The 18,032-nt window shown below is 38.9% G+C and overlaps 1 protein-coding gene across 2 annotated transcripts in view; it reads right to left on the bottom strand.

Moving 5' to 3' along the window:
- ccny (cyclin Y) overlaps positions 1-18,032 on the bottom strand; it is a 92,024-nt gene that overhangs the window by 39,885 nt on the left and 34,107 nt on the right. For both annotated transcript variants that reach the window (XM_088919106.1, XM_088919107.1), the window contains exon 2: positions 3,111-3,185. In XM_088919106.1, coding sequence (XP_088775232.1) covers positions 3,111-3,185 — 75 coding nt within the window. The remainder of the gene's footprint in view (positions 1-3,110; positions 3,186-18,032) is intronic.

Below are 18,032 nucleotides of genomic sequence, written 5' to 3'. Positions count from 1 at the left end.
TGCCGCCAGGTGGTACGCCAAATGACCCTGGAACTGTGTTGTGTGCGCTGAAAAATCGGGACGGGTTTTCATATTTTGTATTTTAATACGTGTCGAATACGCAGCCTATGTACTACGATACAGTGCGCGCTAATACTTCAGTGGACACAAGAGATACTCTGTAATTCTATACCTCTATAGGAATGCGTGCTACGGATGCAAGTGACCAATTGTATTTAAAAAAAGCTACTGTATCTCCAGCAAATAGGGAGAAAGGAGAATGTGCGTGATTTTGGAACAATGCCAAAGTTGTAAACACAGGAATGCATAGAAATACGTGCTACAAACGCAGGTAATCTTGTGAGCACACGAAAGCGTGATAACAGAAAAATATTTAATAACTGTTCTAATTTGAGAAAAATACACCGAGCGTCTCTGTGTTTCGCTCCCATGCGCATGAAATAAAAACTTTAAATAAATACGGAAATAAAAACGGAAACGCGGAAAAATGCAAGCCTGCGGATTGCTAAAGCAGGTAAGCTACACTATTTTTGAAGAACCTTATTTACCGTTGGCAAAAGAGCTGACACGTATTATGTGTGGAGAAAAAGCTGCTAAACAGCTCGACCTGCTGCCCCCGTCCCCGTGAAAGACACAGTCATTCATAGAATTATTGAAATGAAGGATTATATCAAAAGTACACTGATAGAGCGCGTTAAGATGAGCAGATGTTTTTCACTGCAATTAGATGAGTCTGTAGTCGATTTGGTCAATTTGCTCAATTTGCTCGTTTACGTTAGATACGAGTTTGAGGGTATGTCCCATGAAGACTTTCTGTTCTGTAAACCGCTACCAACAGGAACTACAGGAGAGCACATATTTCAGCTTCTGAATGAATTTATCGAAGAGAATGGCCTCGACTGGATTTGTACTGAGTTTGTACAGACGGTGCTAGAGCAATGACAAGCCGACATAACGGTGTAGTTGCACGAATTAGAGAGGTTGCTCCAGAAATTAATGTACGCATTACAACATCCACCGCGAGACCTTTGCCGTCAAGAAAATGCCTGACGATAGTATCTGTTAGACTCGAAAAATTGTATCAAGGCTCGAAAAATTAATTCACCTCTGCTTTGCTCAACTAAACAGGCTCACCCCTCTCACTGAAATGGTGCTTTTTTATTAGTTGTTGTTAATGTTTTTTTCCTGTAAAACACTTTGAGAAACTACCTTTAAAGGCGCTATATCAAATAAAGTTTATTATTATAATATTTATTATATGTGTGTGTGTGAGTGTGTGCGCACACGCACGCTCATGTTGGTCATTGAGAATTTCTGGGGTTCCTATGAGATGATGACTTGTAGGTGGTACTTGGATGCTTTGGTTGGATTAGGGGTGGTACTTGGTCCAAAAAGTTTGAGAACCACTGAACTAGACATCTTCAAATCATTTTTTTTTTAATTTATTTCTGAAGTAGGATGAGACATGGACCTGAGGTCCTGACTACTTGGACGTTAAAGACACCATGGCACTGTTTGAAAGATCAGAGGTTAGAAACTCATTTTATAAATTTCACTCTGTGCTTGTACACTCTCCCTTCCTCAAGTGTCCACTTTAATTCAACTGTTGAAATAACTTCTCATTTCTGCACCTGAACTACTATATAGTGTAGCACGTCACCCAGATTGGCACTGGAAGTTAGGGATCCACTGGGATGAAATGCCCTATATGAAATTCAAGCATTTATTTTTAACAGATGCACTGTTTTCCTGAAGAACCACATAGGTACCTCCACCAGATAACCACCTGTTTAAAGAGAGGCAACAGAAGTTTGCAGCTTTCAGAGAATTGTGATATACTAAAAGCCTGGACTATGTTCAAAGTTTAAAACTCCTCAAGTATTTTATATAACTTTAAAGGAAACACCAAAGCTGTGTACAACTGCGAAAACAAAATGTCACTGAAGTCTTCAGTGTTGCTGCTACACTGTCCTCTTGGCACACATGATGTCAATGATTTCTAAAAGTTTAAAGGCAAAGCCTTTATCAGAAACACAGGTTACGGTGCATGTGATTATAAGTCCTGTAAAAGCTCAGATGATCACTCTTCATAGAAATGTTTATGTTCATTTGCACTGTCAAACACTGGAGACCTACAATACTGCATCTCAGTCTCCATTTCAGAAGGAACCCAGAATGTCAAAAATAGGTCATCACTTGTTATCATGAAGAAGAACAAAGAGTATAAAAACAAATGCCTGAATAAATAACTCATAGCTAATGGAATGAGTTATACCATATTGTAATTCTATACACAAAACACCATACTGTATTCCATTCACCAAAAACACCTGCCCAATTAATTAGTAGATTAACAGCACTTTAAAGTTAACAATTACTTTTCTATGACTAAATCCTTTTTTCAATATTATCAGATTACCATGTGTTTAATTACACATGGTAATTAATTGGACTAAAAGATGTCAATAAAGCAGTGATGTTTTATATGTTTTATACTGTAGATATAAATGTTCAGATAATGCCATATCAGTGTCTGTATTTTTAAAACTGCAACTTTCATAACGAATCTGAATTAATGAACTGATCCAGTTATAACCTGAACCAAATGGCCAACTTCAAACCATGTGAATTTCACTTGTATACAATGCATATGATATTTTGAGGATGATAATTTTTTTAATAGCATATACACTCCATAGAACTGTCTAGGAATGGTTATCAAATGTATTCAATTCAACGAGCCCATCACTGCTCACATGCAAATTAAAGACCTTACAAAGTATTTTTACTTAATGCCTTATAACATTTCTCAATAGTGGGAGTAGACCTACTAGAGTATAAAATGTTACCAACTGCTCATATAATATCAATACTGCTTCAACAACTATATTATTCACTTTCAAATACACGCATTAGATAGGAAAAAGAAAATTATGCGAGAATACTCACAAGTGTACGTGTAGTTAAAGACACCAAACAAAGTCCAGTTCAAAGGGGGGAAAAAAGGCATTTTTCCTTCCACCAGCAGAAACAGTGTGACATGCAACTCTACATCGAAAAAAACTAATACGCATAGCACAGCTGAACACTGTTAGTCCAGGAAAACTTACCATCTGTCTGCGACTTGCTGAGGAATATTGTGCTGGCTCGAGGATGGTCTGAGGGGTTGTATTCCATATTTAAATCTGTCAAAAGAAAAACACAGTTTCAAATTAAAATTATTCACGCAGATCTCAACAATACAGGGAGAACACTTTTGTTTATCTTTAAAAAAAAAGATGCACAGTACTGTAGTAAGCCAACATCAAACATATCTGAAGTGTAATTGTGATTTATACATAAGAACCCAAAAAAAGGTTACAAACAGAAGGAGGCCATTCAGCTCATAGACGTTGTTTCCTAGTTAGTAGCTAATTGATCCAAAGACCTTATTCAGCTGTTTTTTTAAAGAAAGCAGGGTTTCAGCTTCAACAACATGGCTGGGTAGCTTGTTCCATAATCCCATACACAAGAAGGTTTTATAATTTGGAGGAGTCATGTATGAATCTATCAATAGTCTGCATTACCTTCTCAGTAAACATATACTAAAATATTTCCCAGACAAGGATGAAGATTTACTATATATAAACCAATTCAAACTCTGATCCTAATGAATATCAAGCAGTTAGACAAATGACTTTTCTTGTTAAATACACAAACACATTTCCCAGTAATATGGCCCCAATACAAATCCCTTTAACTGTGCCTACAGAATTTATATTACTTTATTACTACTTTATGTAGGCTTAGACCAAAACAGATGGTGCCTAATGTTTTATTCCTCAATACAATACTCATGAGCTGTTAGAAAAGAAAAAGAAATGTATACATAAGATAAGGAACATGATTAGATTTATAATTCACAAATTTTACCATTGGCATTCCAGTATACGGTACTGTTGGAATATTTACATTACATTTCTCCACAATTAATACCAAGTATAATACCATCACTCCAGGTTAATGCCAAACGTATTTCTAGTTTTCTATAACTAGTGTGTTTTCTGGAAAGAAACTGAGATTTGATTCTCTATAAGCAGTCAAGAACATTGCATAACACACATCACCAAATAAAGGGGCTGAGAATGTCTGCTTAAAGGTTTGTGGGAATACGGAACTAACTACCCAGTCACGTTTTGAAGCCGATTCTTGGCTTCTTCAAAAAATCGTCTGGATGAGATCCTCAGATCAATTAGCAGATAACTATTAAACACTAGATGGACCTAATGGCCTCCTTTCATTTGTAACTATTCTTGTGCTCTTAATGGCAGCTTGAAAAAAAGATTCACAGTATTTGCTGTCAACTACTATTTTTACCTGCTTGTCCAGATAGAGGTAATAACAATCGCTCAAAGGAAGAACTGAGTGTTAAATGTTTATCTGTTTCAAACCAACTGAAAATAATCATAGCTGAGAATTCTCGCGTCAGATTACTGGATATACGAATCAATTCACAGTAAAACAAACGGAAGTTTCTGAATGCAGATGGATCCCAGCAACTCACAATGACAATCTTTTGTTCCTCTTATAGTTGTCCGTCACTGTTACATCCCAGTGTGTGGTCTGTGTGTGTTTTTTTTTATGTTCCACACTGCTGACCCTTGATTGTTCTCCCTCCCCCATTGGCCCACCATTACACCACTGTTCCGTATGACATCATGATCAATTAGCTTCTCAGCCAATCAGAGTGCATCTTATTCACTATATAACATGGAGGTTTTCTGAAGGAAGGGCCTTTCGTTTGACTTCGGTCCTGTTTGGTTTTTGCTTTGCTTCATTTCGCTTTGGTTATCGCTTCGTTTCGTTTTCGCTTCGGCTTTGTTGTTTTGTTGGTTTCTGTGTTTCTTTGTACTTTCGTTTGTTTGTGTTTATCCTTGTTTTGCCATAACCTTGCCCTAACTTGTTATATGTTCAACTTTTGTGTTCTTTTGTACCCTGTCCCTGTTGTTCCTCTTGTTTTCCCTTATTTGTATTTCTAGTTCACTTGTGTTTTTGTGTGAACTTTTGTGTATAAGGTTAGTTTATGTTGTTGGGTACATTCTACACACTTAGTTGATTTTGTATTAGTAACACTAGTTCAGTAAGGGTGAGTACCGTTTGTCTTGTATGGTTTTGGGTAGTCGGTGGAGGTTAGCTAGGGTGTTGAAGACCCGTGTGTTGCGGGTTTTCTTTTGTAGACAGGTTAGCTTTCCCTCACTTTCCTAGGCAGCTCCATTTTGTTTATTTTCTTTTCTTTGGTACCACTCTAGTTCCCTACCCCTTTGTGTTATTGTCTTACCAGTCACTTATTCAATTTAAAATAATCACTTTTGCACCCACCTTTGTTATCACACTTCCTAGTCCCTCACCAGAACCCACCTGCTTCCACAAGAATTATCCTAAATGTTACACTCCTTTACCCCTAGACACTTGGGGTCATAACAGTCACATGAATCTAACAAGGCAGCACAAATACACTATCTCATGAATACCTTTCACATAACTTAACTCACATAATAGGACCTTTATTACTAAAAGTATTTTTTTTTCAGAAACTCTGTTATTGCTGTATAAAAACTGTAAATTACATATTCAACCACCAGGTGGCAAATGTTCCGTGTAGTAATCCTATCACAGGACTGTTTCGCTTCATAAACGGTGCACAGCTTTTAAGTAACTGGAGCTAAACAAAATCAAATCAAACACAAAAGAAAGCATGACATACAAAGAAGCAAAGACAAGAAAGCTAGCTTCTTTGCACATCCTGAGAGAAATATTTAATAAGACTCAAGGGCAAAGTGAGAAGTCAACAATTTGAAATTCTGATACTTGTCAAATGTTCTGCTTCCACAAAGATTGTAAGCTGTTCTTCTTCACTTCAGGTTATGAGAAGAAGGCTTTTGCAGCAAAAACGATTAACTTCTGACTAAATGGAAAAGTTCAAATGTATGTTTCTCAAGTGCTGTCTCTCAAAACCAGCAGTCATTTTACTTTAACGACAGGTTGTCTACAGGTAAGTTTTTAAGCATTCTAAGCTAACTTACATTTAGTTTTTTTCATGCAACTATACAGGCATTATCATCAATTGGTAACAGAGATCTTCCTGTCTAAAGCACAGGAAGTATGTCTGTCAACATACTGTACATCATTGTATATTTGAATAAAGAGACACATTTCCATGTCAGACTGAGCTACTACACTACTCAGCTACCAAATGAGGCAAAGGAAAGGAACTGAGTCCATCTATTTTGAATTTTAATTGCTCTGCTCCTAATTCATTTCAAGAGGAACAGCTGCCTCATAAGAAGTGCCTTTATTGCACTACAGAAAAAAATATTTCTCTTAATTTGCAAGTGTTTCTAACAAGCACAGCAAGGAGTCTAGTCATCAGTAATGATATCCTTTCCATTTACAGTGTATGGGAGCATCTGTGCATGTGAGGAATCTCATGACATGGGTGCGAAGAATCAGCATATTACAGAGCTGCTAAGACCGTTCAAAGGTTGTGAAAAAAAAAGTTCTCTCATCAACTAATACCTTTTTTCCCCAAGATGATTCAAAGGGGACAATCATATTGTCCACTGTTGTTTTTTCATCTTTTTATTGGTCCTACTGTTTTTTGCCCATCCTTATTTCATTTTTCTTAGAGAAATGCAGTTCACTCTAGTAACTGTTTTCTCATATCATATTAAAGCACCCAACACCTCACCTGGTCTCTTCAACGAGGAAAAACTGAAACCAGATATTTATATTATAGCAAAGGGACATTAAAGGGCATGTTCTTAAAACCTTCCAAACCACACATCATGACACCAACTCTGTGCATGACAAAATGGTACCTATTAACCAAATAAAAAAGGAAATCAGGGGCAGCACTGAAACTTTTTTGTGGGGGGGACACAAAATATATTTTAGTGCTCGTGTGGCAAATGTTGCCATTTCCTTGAAGAAAAGCAGTTCCAGACTGAAAACCTGATCATTCCTAACTTGATGAAGAATTAACTGCATAAACATTTCTGTTTTTACTTTCTCTCTACATTCCAGGGTAAACTTCCCACTCTATTGCTATTCATGCAAAACCAAGTACAGCATGAACTGTGTGTGCAGTACTGCTTAAACGGGGATTGCTTTAGTTTTTGTTTACACTGGTGCGTCCATCTGTCCATCCACACATGGTTATTGGGTTTCTTGGGGAGAGGAAGGGGTCCACGTTTTCTTTGCTTCAGGGAACCAAAACAGGAGAAAAATCAAGGAAGATCAAGCAAACGTGATCTCATGAAGGTAGAGCTCAGACTGCATTGCTGTTCTTCACTAAAAAAAACTACTTGTTCCTTTGCAGCCTACGCATGCTGACGCAGCTACCCACCTGAACTACTACCACCTACAGCTGCTGCGACCCACTATGCCTTCCTCCAAATCTCTTTCTAGATCTCTTCGTCATACCTTCTCTTCCTCCCTGGGCCACTTGCCCTCTTCTCTCACTAAACCAGCATTCCGTCTCTTCACAGCTATCTGTTCTAAGACCAGGCTTTCTAACCACCTTCTATTCCTTTACAGATGTCGTCGACATAATATCATCCCTAAAGGATTTCGCCTTAAATTTAATACCTTTTCTTTTGACTCTGATACCACCCAGAGTAACACTCAGAGACTTCTAAAACAATTTTCTAGGAAACTAATGCTCTCTACCATTTTCTCCCTCAAAAAACAGATTATCCTTTCCGACAACAACATCAAAGAGGCTAAGGAATTTCTATGGCTTACAGCTCCACATCATCTTCCCTTCATAACTAACCTCATTAGATCTCTCAACTCTAAACTCTACCAGTTTCTCACTACAGAGAAGGACAAAAAACTCAGTCATCTTCTACAGAAGAAAACCATCAACACCCCGAACACCCTCACCAATCCTAACCTTGTTGTCACCATACCTTCTGACCTTTCCCTTTCACAGGATGAACGATCCCTCCTCAGCAAAGGGCTCAGTTTTGTACCAGTTCCCAGGAAGCTGGACATCCCCCAGACCAATGTCGACCTTAACCGCTTTTACCGCAGGATCCGTCTCAGAGCACATTTTGCCGACAATTCCTCTTCACAGGCAGCTGATAACAACCCGGTTATTGATGTCATTAACAACATTAATCCCAAACAGAGCTGTTGGACTCCCTCCTCTGGCCGTTTTCCACCAGTTGATTATTTCATCAACCAATGCACTAATCAAGCTCCCAAGGCACTCTCTATACCCAGTAAACATAGGTCTAACCTCACCCAAGGAGAAAATCAGGCGCTCCAGTCTCTCCGCAACAGGGATGATATCGTCATCAAACCAGCGGACAAAGGAGGCGCTGTTGTGGTGTGGCGTAAGGATCTATACATCTCTGAAGCCTCTAGACAACTAACTGACACTTCTGCCTACCTCCCTCTCCAACAGGACCCTACCACTGACTACCAAAAGGAAGTGGTATCCACCATTTCTCTTCTTATCAGCAGTAATGAGCTCCCCCAGGAGGCAAACCGGCTCATCATGGAACATCCACAGGTATCTCAATTTTACCTCCTCCCCAAAATCCACAAACCGGACACCCCTGGACGCCCCATCGTATCAGCATGTAACTGTCCAACTACTTACATCTCAGCCTTTCTCGACAGCCTCATGAGACCGCTGGTTGAAGATCTTCCCTCATACATCAAAGACACCAACCACGCGCTCCAACTTTTTAATGATTTCCAATTTCAGGGTACCGAATGCTACATTTTTACCATGGACATCACATCTCTGTACACCGTCATTCCCCATAATGACGGCCTTACAGCACTCAAGCACATGCTGGACAAACGCACAGTGCTTGATCCACCCACCCACACCCTGGTACGCCTTGCAGAATTGGTCCTCACACTGAACGCATTCTCTTTCAATAATCTTTTTTACCAACAGGTCAGCGGAGTTGCCATGGGCACCAGAATGGGACCCAGCTATGCCAACATTTTTGTCGGCTGGGTAGAAGAACGCTTCTTCGCTTCCTACACTGGCTATGTCCCTGACCTCTACAAACGATATATTGATGACTGCGTCGGTGCCGCCACATGCTCCAACGATCAGCTTGAGTTCTTCCTGCACCATTTCACCAACTTCCACCCGTCCCTCAAATATACGATTAACATATCTTCCACTACTCTTCCGTTTCTAGACATCCACTTGTCTATCAACTACCCCCGACTGTCCACTTCAGTTTATTACAAACCCACGGATTCACACAGCTACCTCCTGTACAGCTCATTTCACCCCAACCACACTAAAAACTCTCTTCCTTTTTCACAGTTCCTTAGGTTACGACGATTATGCAGCGACGACATCGACTTCGAGAACCAAGCCCTCGAAATGTACTCATTTTTCATCAACAGAGGATACCCCAGCAGTGTGATTGACAGGGCCCTTGCCCGAGCCAAAAACACCCCCCGGACCATCAACCCGATCAGGAACTCCCGCCGTAACAACCGCATTCCTCTGGTGCTTCCTTACCACCCTAACACACTTCCTATCCCCAGGACCATTAACCACAACTTTTCCATCCTACAGGATGATCCCTCCATTGGGGCCCTCTTTTCTGATCGCCCTATCATCTCATATCGCCGACCACCTAATCTGCGTAACCTCCTTGTTCACAGCTCCCTTGACCGCCCTCAACAACCATCCACACCAGGCACTTTCCCTTGCAACAGAGCTCGCTGTATCACCTGCAAATACACAGCCACCACCACACTCATTCAAGGCCCCTCAGGACAATTCCGGATCACCCAGACAGCATCTTGTACCTCCAGCAACCTTATTTACTGTATCTCTTGCAGTAAATGCCCAGCCATCTACATTGGAGAAACGGGAAGGAGACTCGGAGACCGTTTCAGAGAACACGTCAGGGCTGTAAAGATTAAAGATCTCTCCAAGCCCATTGTTTCTCATTTCACCTCTGACGGCCACGACCACTCTAATCTCTCCGTCTGTGTTCTCAAAGACGGTTTTCCAAACTCATAGATCAGAAAGACCACCGAAACTAAAATTATTCTGCAGCTAGGATCACACCTTCTCCCTTCCCTTAACGACAGACTACTGTTCTTTTAAATTTTCTCCATTCATTGGAAGTTTCATTTCACACCTCTCTGCACCCATTCTGACTTCACACCTCTTGATTGGCCTCTCTTTCTGTCCCCTGCTCCCGCCTCTCACTCCTCCTCCCTCCCAACCTTTGTTCTCCCGCTACTTTACCTTTGCCTACTGCCCTGTCTCTCTCACACCTGAAGAAGGCTCCACGGCCGAAACGTTGTGTTCTCTTTCTTCTTTTTTTCAGCATGGAATAAACCTATTACTTGTTCCTTTGCAGCCTACGCATGCTGACGCAGCTACCCACCTGAAAATATACAGTATATGACAATATCAACTTATGTACCCTCTTGTACCCAAAACTGTAATATGCACAATAGTAAAGCATTATACTTGAAAAAAAATGCAATTACAATTTTCAATATAAAAGTAAAAAATATAAAAAACTTCAACTGTACATGGATTCTTTATTGTCAATGATCTAAACAATAAAACTTGAGAAAACTGCTTACCACTTTATAAACATCATAAAAAATCCTGACTCAAAATATTCCCCAAAACTTCATAGACATTTTTATTCCTTTACCAGGAATGTCTCTTGAGAAAAAATTCTCATTTTCACTAACAAACACGGAGACCCATTTTTTTCTGAGCTGTGTGCATATTGTGATAATCAACTTGAGTTATTAGAGACAACATATTTTTCCAAACTTTTGGTTATTTCTTCCTGAAGTATTCTCTTTTGTATTACTGGATGTGATAAAGTAATTAATTTACATTCTTCTGTCTAGTGATTTTTTTGGTTACCATTAGGATATTTAAAGCCCTGTTCCTGCATCAACTTAAACAGTATTCTCTATACCAACTAACAAATAGGAACTGCAGTAAGCCTCTGTTCAGATTAAGCTCAGATTGTAACTGTTTTTCACATAAACTGTCCCTGTTAAGACTTATGTTTTCAATAAGTTAATAGATATCACTGATTTAAACTCAGAATACTGCTAAGCTTTGACACAATAATAATGTTAATAATTTTTCAATTTTTCCATCACAGGGAAAAGTTTTATTTTAGCTGAATAATAGACATTTTCTAGCACTAGCACTTCCACTGTGCGTGAAGTTCTATTATAGACGTGCTGTGAGCAAGATAATGAATATAGTACAAGTGTAAATATGATGATTTCACCATTTAAAGGGGAACTGCAATGCTACTTTTTATATGTCGGGGTGAGAAAGAATCAGCACTGAAGAGTGTATTTCAAACCACAATAAAAGCAAAATGTACACAGTAACTTGTAAATCCTTCAATTTACATCACAAAATAGATAACATTTCAAGGTGTGCTCAGTGCCATGTTCTGTGATTCAGAATGAGACAACAAAACCTTTAGTGACGTGGAGTGGCCTTATTACATTGTAAACAAGCAGGCTTGTGAATACATACATTGCTCTTGATTTCGAGGTTTTGCAGTAACATTTTACATGTTAACTCTGCGTGCAGATCAGGTTGAAACGTTTCTGCAGTAATATGTCTGCCGCACAACCTGTACTTATTCGCTCATATATCGCATTTCATGAGTCATTACAGTGACCAGCAGCCATGTCACCCTGCAACTCACAACTGGCAACCCACTGAAGCTAAGCAGGTGTGAGCCTGGTCAGTACCTGGATGGGAGACCTCCTGGGAAAATCTAAGGTTGCTGCTGGAAGAGGTGTTAGTGGGGCCAGCAGGGGGCGCTCACCCTGCAGTCCATGTGGGTCCTAATGCCCCAGTATAGTGACGGGGAAACTATACTGTAAACAGGCACTCTCCTTCAGATGAGATGTAAAAACAGAGGTCCTGACTCTCTGTGGTCATTAAAAATCCCAGGGCATTTCTCAAAAAGAGTAGGGGTGTAACCCCGGCGTCCTGGCCAAATTTCCCATTGGCCCTTACCAATCATGGACTCCTAATAATCCCCATCTATGAATTGGCTTCATTACTCTGCTCTCCTCCCCACTAATAGCTGATGTGTGGTGAGGTGAGGTGGCGCACTTTGGCTGCTGTCGCATCATCCAGGTGGATGCTGCACATTGGTGGTGGTGGAGGGGAGTCCACATTGAGTGGAGTGTCCAGAAAAGCGCTATATAAGTGTAAGCAATTATTATTAGTAGTAGTAAGCAGGAAGGGCCGCATCACGTCTCGCTCTCTCCCATGGAGAGACCAGGGATTGGCGACAAGATGGCGACTTACAGTAATTTCAAAAAGTTAACGATTTTGTGCTTAATTTGAAATTTGTCAAATGTTTCTACAATGTCAATGAATTTATTTTGTTACAGAGATTTAATTACCAGTCTGAGAAAGTGGGAGTGCAGTCCACCTTTAATAAATTAGCGGAAGATGCTCGTTTCAAAAGCTGAAGTGAAAACTGACAACCTTGCCCAAATTCTGGTTTCAATTAGAAGTTTTGATGATACCTTTTTATTTTAAGCAAAATATAAAGAATCCTGTTTTAGGTTTTCCTTAGACTTCCTTAGAAAGAACATAGGGCACTTATGACATTTTAAAAGTCAGATAAAATCTTTAAACCTAGTCAGGCTGATATATAATTATTTATACAAAACTGTTATCTAATTTACAAAGGAAATTATTCCATGCTGGAATAAACCTTTACTTGTTCCTTTGCAGCCTACGCATGCTGACGCAGCTATCTACTTGAACTTCTATTAACTAACCTGTTAACTTTATTATACATCGAGATTTAAGGATAAAAGCATTGTAAGGCTATGTGTCAGACCACCAGGGTTCAAACCTCACTAGCTTTTCTTATTTTAATTAGAGGGTTAATTTATTACTATTATTAATTATAAAAAAACATCGGGGAAAATGGGGGGCATGGTGACGCAGTGGTTAGCATTACTGCTTCCCAGCACTGGGATCCTGGGTTCAATTCCAGGGGCACTATCTGAGGGGAGTTTGCACATTCTTATCCAATAGTGAATGTTAGATTACAAGAAACAACTGTGTGATCTTGGCTCTCTTCACTTTTAGAATTTCACATTCAAACAATGTGGTTGCAGGCCGCAAAATACATTTTTCTTTCTTGTGAAGCAAAATTTGGTTTCATTTCTCCAGAACAGTATCAAAAAAGGACAAGCGACTTTCACCCCACCATCGCTACCAGCAGTACCCCCCCCCCCCCAACTCAGAGTTTGTCTAAAAAGGTTCCACACAATAAAACCAGACAGCTACACTGCACAATAACGAATTGACAGCATCGACAGTGGCACTGTAATCCCCTGCTGTGACTATCCTCCCCTCAGCAATGTATTTTTTCAACTTTTATACAGTGCTCTTTTATTAGAGCTACGTTGCAAAGAATTCAATGAAGGAGTTAAAGTTTTAAGGAATGTTCCTTTACAACTCTGTCCAGGGTCTCAGTTCTTTTGTTCCTCTTACATTGGCAGCCTTACTCTATGCTGCCCTCAAACAGTTTCACATGGTGGATGGCTGGCAAACAGCCCAGCTGCACTGGAGTTGGTGGAGGGGGGTCCCCATTACCTGTAAAGCGCTTTGAGTGTAGTGTCCAGAAAAGCGCTATATAGTGTAAGCAATTATTATTACTTACTACTATTCACACCGTGGAACAGCCCTTTGTCTTTCAGGCTCCAGGACTAAGTTCTTGGTTTATCGATTCAAACCAGACAAGCATTTTTTAAAGCTGAATTCCATCTTGTTTCTTAAATGGTGATGCAAGAATATCTACAGTACAACAACGTCTCAGAACTCAAGTCTTTTTCAGGGATTCTACCATACCACTAGTTACGATAAGGGTCATCAAGAAAGCTTGTGTAAAAAGATTCATAACAGCAGACGACACACTTTGCGTTTGACACAAGCACGTGACACCATCTTAAAAGGAACATAAAAACAACAAGAAAAGACACTTCCTAAAGTGATACCTAACACTCTGATTCATGATGAACCCAATTTAACTTAACTTGGAGGACGTGCAAGGTCAAGATTCTTAAAAATAATACTAAATTAGCATAACCTTGACTTCTTGCCCTTCTATATCTGACTCAGTGTGCAATGGTTGCAGTACTATAAGAACATAAGAAAGTTCCCAAACGAGAGAAGCTCGTTCAGCCCATATACTGTAGTTAGTTTGGTTCCATCACTCAAATTCCGGGTCAGCTTTCAATCTTCAGCGAAAAGGTCATACTGTTTAAATGACATACAACCCAAAGTAGCCATTACAGCTCTGCCCTTCTGCCTCCGCTTCAAAGAAAAAGTCTTTTGTATGATAGAATAAAGGTTCTGGGGTTAAACTCTGCTTTACCAGAAGAAATTACTTTTTATAGGCATGTAGCTACCATCTGCTGCCGTTTGTCAAAGCCTACACAAATTGGCAAGATTACATCAGCTAAAACTACCACTTTCCCCAATTTCGTGTGCACTACCTGATCTCGATTTCACATTCTATATCACAAAAAAAAACACTGCACTGGTGATCACGAGCCAGAAAGCAGAAATCAGAATCTGGAAAAAATTCAGTTATTCTCAATTCCCACAATGAAAACAGAAAGGCATGTTTCTGTCCCATGTAAGACCAATTTAAAGCAACGGTGAGATTTTTTTCTGCTCAAATAATTTAAGAAGTTGAATATAAACAGTGACAAGGTTTTGCAAGATTTGATTTCCACCAGTTCCCAAAACAACAACACCTCTACTGACAATATGATTCCACTAGAGAAATTATGGTTTTAGGATTGTCACCATCACTAAAGAACCTTGGCAGTGTGGAACAAGAACAATCCAACCACGGTGTCAAAGATATTATCTGGACCTCTTTCAAGAAGTGACTGGATCAGATCCTCAGATCAATTAACTACTAGCATCCTGAAACAACAGGATGGGCCAAATGGCCTCCTTTCTTTTTGTAGCCTTGGATTCTTATACTCAAGACATTTTTTATCATAACATGCAAAAAACAGAAAATCGGAAACTGATACCATGTTTTGTTAACAGTACACTTTTCCTTCACACATGGTACCTCAAGCAGTCTGGAGGTGTTCTATGTCCTTACGTAGCTCTCCAGTCTACTCTGAATGAGGAACTATATCAGTAGGCCCACTAAAGAGAATAGCACCTTCATGCTTAATGCGCCTTTGCAACAGCAGTTGATGATAAATAAAGGTACTTGTTTCCCAAATAAAGTTCACCTATCCATGCAACATAAGGCAATTTGTTGTTTCCTCCTGGGGATGTCTGGTAGTCGTCAAGGATGATTCAGGCCTGCAGATCAGGCCTTAACTAAATAACAGATTTCCCCAACCAGGTGAGCTATCAACTTCCTCTGATACCACGTTTACAACTTTTCCGCATCTGTGGCAAATGTTGAACCATTCTGTCGAAATTTACAGTAATGTTTACATTTTTTAAAATTAATGCATGTTTGTTACATTTTTACAGAATGCAGGTCCAAAGGCGTTACTCCATGAAATAAAAGGTGGCCTATAAATTTCAAATACAGAACAGATGCTTCATGCGCAGGAAGGGACTGTCTTGCAGATTTACTGGTTTTACTCTATAAGCCTTAGGAAGGGAGGTATGAAATATAAAATCTATTTTATAAAGACAGATGTGACACGTTGCCCTGAGAGATTTGCCAAAGAATGATATTGATCTGGCAGTCAGTTCCCTCTGATTAAACACACAAAAATACGTCAACTAATTCCCTTTTTTCACAAGTTCAGCAAAATAAAGGGGTTGCAAATCTTTTACCGTATGTACTTTGTTAATGTGCATACCAAGATCCATACGATCCAGATTAAACAACACTTTATTACACTATACAGCAAAATGTTATTTATGGCTAGGCTAAAGCTTGGGTTATCAATTCAGAAGAGAAAGTGTTAAATTACTCTTTAAAGAACAGTCTCTTGAAAGTAGCTTTCTATCATTATGTAACAGTGCACAAACTTTTACAGCAGATATACGTTTTGTAATACTTTTTATTTTACTTTAAGAAAAACAGCAGAAAAATGCAAAGCTAGACACTTGCACTACAGACATTTTTCTTTCACAATCTTCAGAATGAACTGTTTTACAATTATAAAACATATCTAATGGTACAAGAAAAATGCTAATCACCTAAAAAGCACAATTCCCAATATTACATATAAGATGTGGAATAATATCAAAGCAAATGTGGATTATTCATGTTAACTTTTCAGCGTTGGCTAAAAACCTCTGCATTTGTACTGAAATAGGAGTTGGTGTAGCTGAAAAGTGGACTGGGGCGTGGTTTACCTCAGGTCTGAGCATCTGCTCAACTGTATTATTTTATTTTCATCTAGATGAGAGGTAATAATACCTCCAGAATTAAAAGAATTTCAAAGAAACCTTTAGGCACAGCAAGTGAATCAAAACAAGGGCTGGTGACGTCACAGGAGGTTGGCAACAGGCAAACAATGCTGAGGTTACAATCAGTCACCGTAAATAACATTTAAACAGAGTTAAAACAGAGCAGTGACATTTAATCCTGGGGATCTAAATATACAATAAACTAAAATCTTATTTATGTCCTTGTCTTGACTTTTTACATTCTCCTGAAAACTGCACTATAGAGGATGTAAAATTGAAAGAATCATTGTGCTGCTATACTGTACCACTAGGACAGTTTCTGATTGCAACGATGTAGTAGAACATTGTGTCGTAGTTCTGAAACATTTAGTAAGATGCAATGTTAAATAAATGAAACAAACGTTTCATTTATTTCATACATTCTATAGATCTGGATAAATGAAATTCTTGGAGACTGAGCTGTTGCAAATTCCAAATCAGAGGAGTTTTCTAGTCCATCATGGTCATTTGGTTGTTAGATGTTTGTTGATTTTGGGTTATGAAGGCTTTTTTTTTTTTCAGAAAAACCAAGAAAGAAATTATATAACTGTTTGAGTCATACCTAGAGTAGTCTAAAGATATTCATTTTATTTTCATTACCAGATCTCCAGACAGTTTTCTTTGTCCTCCGTCTTTCATTTGAAGCAGATTTAGACTGCCAAATTACAAAAAAATAACTTAACTTTATCTCCATCTACCCCTCCTTATAAATCCCATGATTTGTTCTGATCATGGCACCCTGGGATTACTATACCCCTGATGGGACTCCAATCCATGAACACAAACACACAGCATGTCTTTGGAAGATGGGAGCAAACTGTAGAACCTGGAGAAGATTCACCAGGAGAAAATTCAGAAGGCATCCCAAACCAGTTGGAAACCCAAGCAGTGTTAACCACCATGCAACATATACAACACCTGTGCTTTAAAAATAACAAAAAAATGTCTGCCATTCTTACTTGAACTCAGCATTTTAATATTGCAATTTTTGATTGACTTTACAAACCTCATAGTCATTCACTGTAATCTGTCTGTAAACCCTGATTATTTTAGGAACAGTATAATTTCCTTCAGATTGTTTTTTTAACAAAGCTTTTCCTCCCACGAAATGAGAATACGACACTTCATATCCGACACATCTTATGTTACAGACAGTGAAGTGAAGGTACTTTTAAAGAAAAATAGGCTTTTCTTTCTATTAGCCATGGCAATCTAAACTATTGCCTGCCACGTGTAAAACAAAGAATGTCCTTCATGTAGTCAATATGTAATTGATTTCTGAAAGAAAACTGATTACACTAAAATCGAAAAACAAAAAGCTCCAGAGATGTTAGATTTGTAGCTGTTTGGAGCCTACAGTATCCATCACAAGTTTTTTAAAGTATACACTTCATTAATACTTCAAAGGGAAAAATAAAACTCTAGCTATAGCAATTTTTGTATTTTATTTGGTAGAAGTGGGGTGAAGTACTTTATTCAAGGGTATGACAGCAATGTCTCACCTGGGATTTGAACACATTACCTTCCGGTT

This window comes from Atractosteus spatula, chromosome 6, assembly GCF_055471065.1.
Source record: "Atractosteus spatula isolate fAtrSpa1 chromosome 6, fAtrSpa1.hap1, whole genome shotgun sequence".
Taxonomy (NCBI): domain Eukaryota; kingdom Metazoa; phylum Chordata; class Actinopteri; order Semionotiformes; family Lepisosteidae; genus Atractosteus; species Atractosteus spatula.
Note: the sequence above shows the minus strand (reverse complement) of the source record. Positions and strands in the feature narration are given on the sequence as shown.